The sequence below is a fragment of the Fringilla coelebs genome, assembly GCF_963513975.1.
Source record: "Fringilla coelebs genome assembly, chromosome: 29".
In the NCBI taxonomy this organism is placed as follows: Eukaryota; Metazoa; Chordata; class Aves; order Passeriformes; family Fringillidae; genus Fringilla; species Fringilla coelebs.
The window spans coordinates 3765275-3777846 of NC_140055.1; the positions used below are offsets into that span (position 1 = coordinate 3765275).

A 12572-nucleotide genomic window follows, 5' to 3' on the forward strand; every position below is an offset into this window, starting at 1 on the left:
GTGACCCAGGGCCCAGCACACGTCTTCTGGGGCGCTCGTTTGCTGTGCAGGCATCATATGGGGGTCCTGGGTTGCTCTGCTTCTCTGCCCTCCCCTGCCCTTGACGTTTTCCTCTCTTTATTTCTCTTTTTTCCTCATTTTCCTCACTATTCTGCCATGTCCCCTCTCCCTCTGTTCCTGCAGCAATCCCGGGGAGCACCTGAGCAGGGAACAGGTTGGGGGGACTTAGGGGAGGGGGAGAATGGGGTGTGGGGGTGCAGGGAAGGGAGGGGTGGCTGTGGGGGATGGAGGTGTTGGGCTGTGCCCCCTCAACACTTTCACTTTCCTTTTCCTGGACAAGAAGGAAGAGGTCGTTTGTGCTGAGAGTCAGATGGGAAAGGGGGGGTCCTCTCCTGGGGGGGCACATCCAGGGGGGTCCTGTACTCAGGGGATCCTCTCCCTGGGGTGGCACATCCTGGGGACCCCTGTCAGTGCAAGGGTGGGGCCCAGCCATGGCCCAGCCCCACTGCACAGGGATGGCCATTGCCCAGCCCTGCTCTGGCCAGCCCCAGGTGACAGCCAGCACCTCAGGGTCCCCCCTGCCCCCTTGGCTTTGATTCTGGCAGTTTTAGAGCTGCTGCAGAGGTGAGAATTCTGTGGGGGGAAAAGGCCTGCCTGTGGTTTGCTCAGCCCTGCAAGAAGCACAAACCCCAAAGGGAGCCCAAGCAGTGGCTCTGGGAGGGCCTTTGATAGTTTTCAGAGCGGGGCTGGCTGGAGACCCCTCCTGCAGGGGCAGCTGTGAGGGAACCAGTGTGGAAATGCAAGAATTGATCATTTTGTCCCTCTTGGTAAGTGTTTGAGAGAGCCAGAAACTGCTGCAAATCCCAGAGCCATCTGCTCAACAACATGACCTGGACCCTTCTTCTTGAACAAAACCTGCAGGCTTTGGAACCTTCCAGAAAGAATGTTTGGGCTCAGAATGGGGGTATCATATAAGAGAGAAAAGTGTGAAAATATCGAGCAGGGGCATTGCCCAGCAACCATGTTTGGGCCGTGGGGATTGACCCTGGCTGGGTTCCAGGTGTCCCCAAAGCTGCTCCATCCCAACCCTCCTCACCTGAGTGGAAGGATGAGGGTTTGCAGGAATTGTGGTATAAAGCCACCAGAGGTGCTGCTGTGGACCCGAGACCTGCCTGGGCTCAGGCGCTGCCTTCCTTCCATTGGGGACTATGGAGAGCTGTCGCAGGTGTTGCTCAGGGTGTGTGCCTGGCCCCGGGACACTGCTACGCTGCCAGTGGGCACTGGGATCCAACCTGCTGCCTTGGCGGCTCCTGCCCGCTGCCGGTGGTGGTGCCGGGAGCGATTGGGGCTTGTGAGTTTGCAAAAGGAGCGATTTCCCCTCCTGCCTCCCGCCCGAGGCCGCCATGGCCCCTGAGGGGATGGAGCTGGACCGGGGCGCCCCCTGCTGGCCGGGAGTGCTCCCTGCAGCGCCCCCTGCTGGCCGGGAGTGCTCCCTGCAGCACCCTTTGCTGGCCGCGGTTATCACTGCCACAAAAACAGCGCCGAGTGGGAGGGAAAGTTCTGGGTTTGTGTTGTTTGTACAGTTCTGGTTTATAAGTCTCATAAAGAGCTGTTATTCCTTTTCCTACACTTTGTCTTGGAAGTCCCATCATCTTTAAATTTAAAAAAAGTTTTAGAAATACGTCTTCTTTCCGTTCCAGCCATGTTCCTACATTCCTTGGAAAATATTTCTCATTTAAATGAGTTGCCAACTCCTGGGATGCAGCATGGAAAGGACAGACACCCCAAGAGAAGACAGGGTCAGGAAGTTGGCCACCTCATGCTCTGCCCTTTAAGCCATTTTGGCCACCAAGGGTTCTTTCCCCGCGTGGCACTTCAGGTCACCCAGCCACTCAGGAGCTGCTTTGGCAGAGCGTCACACTGTCCCTGGTGTGCCCTGGATGACAGACTGATGGACAGACGGGGCCCTGTCTCACCAAATGCAAGGCCTGACCCACCCCTGCCACACACAGCTGTTCCAAAATGTCTCCAGACATCAAACTTTTCCTGTCTCTGACACCCCACCCTGTGCCATGGCCTGATCCCCACTGCCCTGGCAAAGGGGGAGGCTCCGGATCCCGCACAGGGCCTTTGTGACATCCTGGTGTGGGGAACATGGCAGTGGAGGGGTTTGGGACAGGGGACAAGAGAATCCAGAGCCTCCTGAAGACAGCTTTGGCCATCAGAGCAAGGAAGGCCCAGGGCCCTGGCAGGTTCCTCAGGTGGAGGAAACGTGCTGTGGGAAATGTCTGGGGGTTGCTCCATGTTGTGGCTTTCCCTGGAAATCGTTCCTTGTGTGAAAATTTGGACTCTGAACCTTGTTGATGTTGCTGTTGGATTTATTGTCTCTTGTTGCTGTTTCAGGAAATTGTTCTTCTCTAACCCCTTTGGGATCTTCAAACAGGGAGGGGGAGGGGCAGTTTTGGTGGCAGCACACACACAAGTGGGTGCCTGTGGGTGGGGACCCCCAGTTCCCCCCAGTGTCACAGCACAGTCCCGTAGATGTCACCGGGTTCCCGCGGTTGCCCCTGGGGTCCCCGCAGCTCTGCGTAGGTCACCTGGGGATCCTGGAGGTTGGTGGCATGGAGGGATGCTGTGAGAGACATGGGCTGTGGGATCTGGGTGGGGTGACACTCGTGGGTGACGTGTCCCTCTGCTTGTGTCCCCCCCGTACTCACCCCTGGCCCTCTTGGTGGCCACGACGTGGGTGTACAGCACCTCTCCCTCCTCTGGGGGGGCTGGGGGATCCGGGGGGGCCCTGAGGGAATAAAGGGGATGTGGGGAGGGAATGGGAGGTGTTGGGGGTTGGGGTAAAACGGGAGAGGTTGGTTTGAGCCCCCCACTCACCTTTCCTGATGCTTCCTGGCAGCTGCAGAGAAAAGAGGGGAGGGGTAACTGTGGCGTTCCAGGGCTCTGACCCCTCTCAGGATTCCTGAACCCCTACGAGACCCTCGATTTCCCACAGGACCCCCAAGCCTCCCTGAATCCCCCCAGAATTCAGGAACCTCCCCAGTGGCCTTGGCAATTCAGCCTTCGGAACGCAAAGGCCAGCAGGGGCAGAGACTCCCCAAACACCCCCAGGGCCCTTGAAAGAACCCCCACCATCCCTGCAGGACCCTCCAGTGTCTTCCTAAACCCTACAGGGTCCCAGTTCTGAGGGCTTCTACAGATCCCTGGGACCCCTGTCCCTGCATTTTCAACCACCCATACGGTGCCACCGGTGCCAGGCCACAATGACAGCCACGAGCAGGAGCAGGAAGAAAAGGGCCCCACCGACCCCTGCGGCCACTGCAAGAAACAGAGGGGGACACATCAGGGTCACCCATCACCCCAGGGGTGCTGCACTCCCTGGTGACCCTGTGTGACCCCCACCTGTCACCCAGGGTGAGCCAGGTGTCACCTCCAGTGCCACCTCAGGGCTGAGTGCCCAGAACACGCGGTGCCCGTCCTGTCCCAGCTGGTTGGTGGCCACGCACTGGTAGGTGCCTGAATGTCCCACATCGATGTCCCCGAGCTCCAGGAGGGGACCCTGTGCCACCTCCTGCCCGTTGTGCAGCCAGGTGAAGGTGACAGGGGCTGAGCCCACCTGCACTGAGCAGCACAGGGTCACGTTGTCACCTGCGCGCACTGGGTGTGACAGGGGCCAGGGGGTGATGGTGGCATTGGCCACGGGCACTGTGGGGACACAGACAGGGTTGGCGCCGGGTGTGGTGGGTTGGGGCTGCCGTGGGTGGGGTCACCCCCAGCCCGAGGGTCCCGCTCACCCAGGACGGTGACATTCAGGGGGTCACTCTCAGCCACGCTGCCCCCGTTGCTGACCCGGCACCGGTACTGGCCGCTGTCATTGTCCCCAACGTGGTGCAGCTCCAGGCGGGGGCCGGTGCCCAGCAGTGCCCCTAAGCCCTCCCGGTGCCAGGAGAAGGACAGGGGACCTGTCCCCTTGGCCACCGTGCAGCTCAGCACCAGGCTGTCCCCGAGTGCCACCTGTCCCGCGGGGGGCTGTGGTGACAGGGACACCCCCGAGAGTGGGACCCCTGTGGGAGGGGGCGACATCAGACGACAGTGAGGGACCTGGAAGCTCGGGGAGGGGCAGGGAGACACCAGAGAGAGAGAGGGGGTGCAGAGATTGGGGGGGCTTGGAAAGGAACGCCGAGGGATGATGGGGAGTTCAGGGAGGGGACACCTGGAGAGGGAGGGGGCTGACAGAAGGAAGGGGACCCAGGAACCCAGGGAGGGGATGGTGGGACCTGGGGAACGTGCAGGGAGCTCAGAGAGGGGAGGGGGGACGCAGAGAGGGGTGAGAAGACCCAGTGAGGGATAAGGGACACAGGCCAGGTATGGGGGACCTGAGGTGGGACATGGGGCAGGGATGGCAGGACCCAGAAAAGGTGTCAGGGAAGGATGGGGGTTCCCATGTAGGGCGGGGGGATTCAGTGAATGACCTGAGAAAGGAGCGGGTGGGAGCCAGGGAGGGATCCAGAAAAGGTTGGGGGCCCCAGAGCTGGTGTCAGGAAGGACTTGGGATCCCCTGTCAGAGCTGGGAGACCCGAGGGGTCTCTGGGAGCTCCCTGGTCCCATCCCCGCACTCACTGCGCACCGTGACGTGGAGCTGGGCGCTGCTCTTCTGCACGGCACTGCCCTCGAAGCGCACCTGGCACCTGTAATTCCCTGAGTGGGAGACCCCCACGGCGGGCACCTGCAGCTGCGGGGACACCTGAGGGCCCCCCACCACCTGCCTGTCCTGGTAGAACTCGTACAGGAGGGGGGCTGGGGGCCGCAGGGTGCTGGGGGTGCTGAGGCAGCTGAGATTCATGGGGGACCCCTCGGTGAGTTCAGTGGGACCCTCCAGCACAGGCACCGAGAAGAGCTCTGGGAAGGAGAGGGGAGGTGAGGACTGTGACTCTGAGTCTGCTGGGAAGGGTCTTTGGGGGTGTCAGGGGATTGGAGTTCCAGCCGTGGGGGTGCTCACCGTGCACTGTCACTGTCACTGGTGCTGACCATGGCATTAAGGACCCCACCAAGCCCCCGCAGCTGTAGCGGCCGCTGTGGTGCAGCTGCAGAGGGGACAGGGACAGCTCGGTCCCCCTGAGGGTTCCCCCCAGATCCTTCCTGTCCTGGTAGAATCGCACCCTGGTGACCGGCTGGTCCTGCCGGCCCCGGCAGCGCAGTGTCACCCTGTCCCCCTCCAGCAGCGCCCGTGCTGGCACCTGCAGCACCAGCTGGTCTGTGGGACAGGAGGGTCCCATCTCACTGAAGGGCTCGAGACAGCTTTGAGGTGGGTGCCCATGGTGCTGGGGACAATTGCGTGCACTGGGATGCACTGGGATGTCTCTGTGTGCAGGGCACAGGCTCTCGCCACTTGAGAGCTGTGAGGCCACCCATGGAGTGCAGAACACCGAGACCTGTCAGGGGCCACCCAGATCATTTAAGATGCCCCCTCACCATCTGAGACAGTCACGGATGGGCTGCGCCCAGTTCCGGGTCTGTCACACTCGTAGGTGCCACTCTCTGTGACAGTGAGGTGGTTTCGTCCCTGCTGCCACCAGCGCCGCCCATCCTTGTACCAGGTGGTGGCAGCAGCGGTCCCCGAGCCCTGGCAGGTCAGTGTCACCCGGTCCCAAAGCACCGCCGGCCTCCAGAGGGGCTGCACGAGGAGCTGGGTGGTCTGGGCACCTGCGGGTGACAGGGGACACTAGCCTGCCAGGGCCAGCGCGGGGCTGGGGACAGCGGTGTGAGGCCATGGCATCCCCCGAGGACTCACCAGCGAGGCCGAGGGTCTGGGCTGGAAGGGAGAAGGGACAGGGCTGGGTGGGGGTGGCACTGCAGGGACAGCAGCATGGGGGCACACCGTGTGGGGACTGTCCCTAACTGTCCCCGTGGGGACAGCAGTTCTTGTGAGAAAGTGTTTCTGGGTGGTCCCCATAAGATTTGTCGAGGCAGGGGGACATGTCTGTGTCAAAGCCACCCGTGCACCACATCCCTGTGGCACAGACACCTTGGGAGCTGGGACACCGAGGCCACCCTGGCTGAGGCAGAACATGGGGACACTGTGGACACCCCAGGCATGAGGACACCACGGACCCGGCCCATGCTGGCCCAGGTCACCCCCACCAGCTCATGGTGCCATCCCCATGATCCCATCCCCATGGCCACATCCTCACTGTTCTTGTCCCCTTCTGTCCCTGCATCCCAGTTCCCTTGTCCCTATGCCCAGAGCTACCTGAGCCCAAAGGTGCCAGTCCCCACTTTTTTGTCCCAACAGCCCCATCCCCAAATTCTTGCCCACTGTTCCTGTCCCCAAGGCCACCCCATATCCCCAGTCCCGCCAGGTTCCACTGTGGGTAACAGGGACTGGCACTGCTGTCCTTGGGGACCTCAGGGCACCCCGCAGCCCCCCTGTGCCCCCTCCCCATTCCCTGGGTGTCAGGCCCGTGCCCAGGGCACTCACCCCACAGGAGCAGCGCCACTTTCCCGGCCATCCCGGTGTCCCCAGCCATGTGGACTGGCTGTCACTGGCTGCTGTGGCCACCACTCCCCTGGCTGGCGGCTCTTCGGATGAAAGGGAAGGAAGCGAGGTCACATCCGTCCCCCCACGCTGGTGGCCCTTGGTGGGGGCTGGGTGGCCACAAGCTGGGCACAGGAAGGAGACGTGGTGGGGGATGGTGTTACCAAGATTGGGGGGCTCAGGGGAATGTGCGGAACCAAGAAAGGGTGTCCAGGAGAATGGGGTGTCCAGGGGAATTGGGGTCTCTGTGCCTGGGGGGATTCAGGGATGGAGGTGCTGTGGGAAGATGGTCCCCAGGGATTTGGTGTCATGGCATGTGGGTGCCAGGATTAGGAGTGCAGGGGGAAAAAGGGGACCCTCGGGAATCGGGGTTCTGGGGGAAGGAGCAGCCGATGGGATGGGATCAAGGCAATGGTGGTGCTGGGCAATGGCAGCCCTGGGATGGGGGTCCAAGGGAGGAGAGACCAAGGCCATGGGGGTGCCATGGTTGGGGTGCCAGGGGAATGGGGGTGCCAGTGGTGGGGAGTGGCTGGGTGGGCACGGGGCTAGCAGCTCCTTCCCTGGGTGCCTCAGATTTTGGGGTGACCCAGGGCCCAGCACACCTCCTCTGGGGCGCTCGTTTGCTGTGCAGGCATCAAATGGGGGTCCTGGGGGGCTCTTCTTCTGTGCCCTCCCCTGCCCTTGACGTTTTCCTCTCTTTATTTCTATTTTTTCCTTATTTTCCTCACTTTTCTGCCATGTCCCCTCTCCCTCTGTTCCTGCAGCAATTCCAGGGAGCACCTGAGCAGGGAATTGTTTGGGGGGACTCAGGGGTGGGGGAGAATGGGGTGTGGGGGTGCAGGGAAGGGTGGGGTGGCTGTGGGGAATGGAGGTGTTGGGCTGTGCCCCCTCAACACTTTCACTTTCTTCTTCCTGGACAAGAAGGAAGAGGCCGTTTGTGCTGAGAGTCAGATGGGAAAGGGGGGGGTCCTGTCCTGGGGGGCACATCCAGGGGGGTCCTGTCATGGGAGGATCCTGTCCCTTGGGTGGCACATCCTGGGGACCCCTGTCAATGCAAGGGTGGGGCCCAGCCATGGCCCAGTCCCACTGCACAGGGATGGCCATTGCCCAGCCCTGTTCTGGCCAGCCCCAGGTGGCAGCCAGCACCTCAGGGTCCCCCCTGCCCCCTTGCCTTTGATTCTGGCAGCTTTAGAGCTGCTGCAGAGGTGAGAATTCTGTGGGGGGAAAAGGCCTGCCTGTGGTTTGCTCAGCTCTGCAAGAAGCACAAACCCCAAAGGGAGCCCAAGCAGTGGCTCTGGGAGGGCCTTTGATGGTTTTCAGAGCAGGGCTGGCTGGAAACTCCCCTGCAGGGGCAGCTGTGAGGGAACCAGTGCAGAAATGCAGGAATTGATCATTTTGTCCCTTTGCCCAAGGATCTGAGAGTGCCCCAGAGCTACTGCAAATCCCACAACAATCTGCTCAACAACAGCCTGACCTGGACCCTTCTCCTCCTCCCTGCCTTGCTGTGGATGGACAGTGGCCGGATGCCCCTCACCCACCACAGTCACTCTCTCACTGCCCTCCACACCTGGATGGGGAGAGGAAATTGAGCAAAGGGTTCCTGGGTTGAGACAAGGACCAGGAGAGATCCCTCATCAAATTCTGTCACGGGTAAAACTCCCTGGGATTTAGAGATATGAATTGAATTGATTGCTGACAAAATCAGAGCAGGGTAAGGAGAAGTCAAATAAACCCTTCAATGCACCTTCCCCCTGTTATGAATGACTATGCAGCTTGTGGCTTTTACTATTGGGTTTTGCAAATTATTTTGGTATAATACAGTTTGTAATCACTTCTTAACTGCTTTTGATACACTACAATTTGTCAGCCTTTTTACCCTAATCCCTGTGTAGAATATATATTTCAGTGTGCTAAATATATTATAATTTAGGCTCTCCCAAAATATCAAGATAGAGACAATGTGCGGTGTATTACAACATTAGCCATTGCAGAAGTAGCTAATGCCTTTATTTGTGTAACTAAGGGACAATGGTGAGAATAACTGAGATAATTGTGTGAAATAGCTAATGTTGATTTAATATACTGGTGGAGGATCTCACCTGTATGAGAAGAACACATTGAAAAGTAGCAAGTAAATAAACAGCAAAAGAGAGAGTGCAAAGTGGGATTTGCCACTGACCCTTTGGTTATCAAGAACTGTCAAACCACAGAACAGGGTGGGGCTTGTAAGCACCTAAAATATATAAATTTAATCTGCAGCATGGTGTGTACTTTATGAAAATAATCAAGGATTAAACCACGCAAAAGAATTCCAATCACATGTAAACTGGAAAGGATGTTTGAATATGTATAACCCTCCTGAGTGTGTATTTAACCAAAACAATGAAAAGATGTGTAGGAAAAATTGTTGTAGTTAACGGTGTGCCTCTGGCAGCTGCCAAGCACCCAGCCCGCTGTTCACTGACCCTTTTATTTGTTATTAAACACTTAAAAATTTTAAAGAGTGAGCCTTGTTTGTCACAGAGTTTGACCAAAAAACTGAATTTTGGGTACAATAAGAGAGAAAAACCTCATGTGAACCCCCCAGCACTGGGAGGGGGAATTAGGAGCCCCGTGGGGTGCTGGGAAGAGGAAGAAGAGACCCATGATGGGAACCAATGCCCCCCGAGTGTCCCCAGTGTCCCCAGTGTCACAGCACGTCATCGTAGTCACGGGGGTCCCGCTGTCCCTCGTAGGGTCCCGACAGCTTCACGTTGGTCACCTGTGGATCCCGAGGTGGGGCAGGGCTGGGGGACACCTGTGGGGGCCCTGGGAGTGGCACTGCTTATGGGGACCTGGCTGGGCGGTGACACCTGTGGGTGACATGGCCCAGTGTAACCCACTGCACTCACCCCCTGCACACTCGGTCCCCACGAGGTGGGTGTTGAGCACAGCCCCCTCATCCGGGGACCTGTGGGGATAAGAGGGGCTCTGGGGGTGTCTGGGGAGGGGGAAAGGGGAGTCCCAGGCAAAGCCCCCGACTCACCTGTCCTGGGGCTTTTTGATGGCTGCAAGGAAAAGGGGAGGGGGTGACCGAGGGGACGCTGGGACCCCTGAAGCTTCCTGGGACCTCAGAAGCTCCAACCACCCACGGACCCCCAAATCCCCCCTGCAGCCCTGATTCCCACTGGATCCCTGATCTCTGCCCCCACTCTGGGGGTTTTTCCTCTCTCCAGGACCCCCATTCCCCGCCATTGTCACCCACCCCGGAGGTGCCACTAGTGACAGCCCCCAATGACAGCCAGGAGCAGGAGCAGGAACAGGAGGGTCCTGCCGACATTCACAGCCACTGCTGGGGACAGAGGGGACACATCAGTGCCACCCTGAACTAAGGGGGTTCTGAACACCTGGTGACCCTGTGTGACCCCCACCTATGACCAAGGGTGTTCCAGGTGTCACCTCCAGTGCCAGCTCAGAACTAAGTGCCCGGAACACGCTGTACCCGTCCTGTCCCACCTGGTTGGTGGCCACACACTGGTAGGTTCCCCAATGTCCCACATCGATGTCCCTGAGTTCCAGGAGGAGACTCCGGGCCTCCTCCGTCCCATTGTGCAGCCAGGTGAAGGTGACAGGGGCTGAGCCCACCTGCACCGAGCAGTGCAGGGTCACAGGGTCACCTGCACGCACCAGGTGTGACAGGGGACCAGGGGTGATGGTGGCATTGGCCACGGGCACTGTGGGGACACAGACGGGGCTGGCACCGGGTGAGGTGGGATGGGGGTGCCGTAGGTGGGGTCACCCCCAGCCTGAGGGTCCCGCTTATGCAGCATGGTGACATTCAGGGGTCACTCTCAGCCACGCTGTCCCCTTTGCTCACCCGGCACCGGTACTGGCCGCTGTCATTGTCCCTAACGTGCTGCAGCTCCAGTTAGGGGTTGGAGCCCAGCAATGCCCCCAAGCCCTCGCGGTGCCAGGAGAAGGACAGGGGACCTGTCCTCTTGGCCACCGTGCAGCTCAGCACCAGGCTGTCCCCAAGTGCCACCTGTCCCCATGGGGCTGCGCTGACAGGGACACCCCTGAGAGCGGGACCCCTGCAGGGGGACACAGGAGGGATTGGGGACCCAGGAAGGGGCAGGGGGACACTGGAGGGGAAAGAGGAGGATTGGAGGGGAGCAGAGAGGATCCCAGTGAGCAGGAGGGGACCCTGGGAGGCATGGTGGGACCTGGGGACAATGGCGAGACCTGGTGGAAAGGGGGAGAGACCCAGGCAGGGATGGGGAACCACGAGGGAGGCTGAGGAGACTCAGGGAATGATTTGGGGTTTAGAGATGGGCCCAGGGAGGACCGAGGGATGGAAGGGAGAGCAGAGGGTGGAGCAGGGACCTTGGAAGGGGTTAGGGAGTCCAGGGAGGGCTGGGGAGGACAAAGAGAGGGATGAGGGATGTGCAGGGGAAACTGGGAAGTCATGGGGGAAACCAAGAGGGACTTGGGCAATTCTGGGTGAGCCAGGGAGGAGTAAAGGGAGGGATGAAGGATTCAGGCAGTGATGGGGAAACCCTCAGAGGATGCTGGGCTTCCCTGTCCCCATCCCTGCAATCACTGTGCACTGTCACTGTCACCGGCTTCGACTCGCTCCACTTCGACCCCACATCGCTCACCGAGCCCCCGAAGTGGTAGTTGCCACTGTGGCTCAGCTGCACAGGCGACACGGACAGCTCGGTCCCAACATAGCTCCACTTCAGATAAGTCTCTTCATGGCAGAAGTACACATTTGTGAGCCGTTTTTTCTGCCAGCTCCGGCAGCGCAGTGTCACCGTGTCACCATCCAGCAGTGCCCATGCTGGCACCTGCAGCACAACCAGATCTGGGGGACAGAGGGGTCCTGTCACACCAGGGGCGTCAGGATGGCCATGATGGCATCAGGAAGCACCAGGGGCCACCCATTGTCAGAGAGAAGTCTCCTGGCAGTGGAATGCTCTGGGATGTCCCCAGAGCAGGGGACAGGCTCTGGTCACACCAGGAGGTGACCCATGGAGTGGAGCCCACCCAGAGCCCTTGGGATCCGAGCAGGTGCCAGTCTGGGGACACAAAAACCTCCCTCACCATTTGAGTCTGTCAATGGGGGGCTGCGCCCGGTGTCAGGTCTGTCACACTCGTAGGTGCCACTCTCGGTGACAGTGAGGTGGTCTCGTCCCTGCTGCCCCCATTGCCACCCATCCTTGTACCAGGTGATGGCACCGGCGATCCCCGAGCCCTGGCAGGTCAGTGTCACCAGGTCCCACAGCACTGCCGGCCTCCAGGGGGGCTGCACAAGGAGCTGGGTGGTCTGGGCACCTGCAGGTGACAGGGGACACCAGCCTGCCAGGGCCAAAGAAGGGCTGGGGACAGCAGGGTGGGGCCATGGCATCCCCTGAGGACTCACCAGCAAGGCCGAGGGTCTGGGCTGGAAGGGAGAAGGGACAGGGCTGGGTGGGGGTGGCACCATGTGACAGCAGGAGGGGGACACATTGTGGGGGTGCTGTCCCAAAACTGTCCCCGTGGGGACAGCAGCTCTTGTGAGAAAGTGTGTCTGGGTGGTCCCCAAAAGATTTGGCGAGGCAGGGGGACATGTCTGTGTCACAGCCACCCAGGCACCACATCCCTGTGGCTCAGATACCTTGGGAACAGGGACACCGAGGCCACCCTGGGCTGAGGCAGAACATGGGGACACTGTGGACACCCCAGGCACAAGGACACAACGGACGCAGTCCCTGCTGGCCCAGGTGACCCCCACCAGCTCATGGTGCCATCCCCATGATCCCATCCCCATGGCCACATCCTCACCGTTCTTGTCCCCTTCTGTCCCTGCATCCCAGTTCCCTTGTCCCTGTGCCCAGAGCTACCTGAGCCCAAAGGTGCCAGTCCTCACATTCCTGTCCCCACTGCCCCATCCCAAAATTCCTGCCCCCTGTTCCTGTCCCCAAAGCCACCCTACATCCCCATTCCCACCAAGGTCCACTGTGGGTAACAGCGACTGGCACTGCTGGCCTTGGGGACCTCAGGAGACCCC

At 60.1% G+C, this 12572-nt stretch overlaps 2 protein-coding genes across 2 annotated transcripts; both read right to left on the reverse strand.

Moving 5' to 3' along the window:
* Positions 1 to 2459: 2459 nt before the first annotated feature.
* On the reverse strand, positions 2460 to 11930 carry LOC311163988 (low affinity immunoglobulin gamma Fc region receptor II-like; the record flags this gene model as incomplete). The annotated part of the gene is made up of 6 exons (XM_084223211.1): positions 2460 to 2632; positions 2718 to 2797; positions 2887 to 2908; positions 3250 to 3327; positions 5009 to 5263; positions 11627 to 11930. The coding sequence occupies 6 exons, from the start codon at positions 11928 to 11930 to the stop codon at positions 2523 to 2525; spliced, it is 849 nt and encodes a 282-aa protein (XP_084079337.1). The 3' UTR covers positions 2460 to 2522.
* Positions 5331 to 6518, reverse strand: LOC311163989 (uncharacterized protein; the record flags this gene model as incomplete). Its single annotated transcript, XM_084223212.1, has 3 exons — positions 5331 to 5712; positions 5801 to 5821; positions 6488 to 6518. 3 exons carry the CDS (start codon positions 6516 to 6518, stop codon positions 5465 to 5467), a joined length of 300 nt encoding a protein of 99 aa, XP_084079338.1. The 3' UTR covers positions 5331 to 5464.
* Positions 11931 to 12572: the final 642 nt, after the last annotated feature.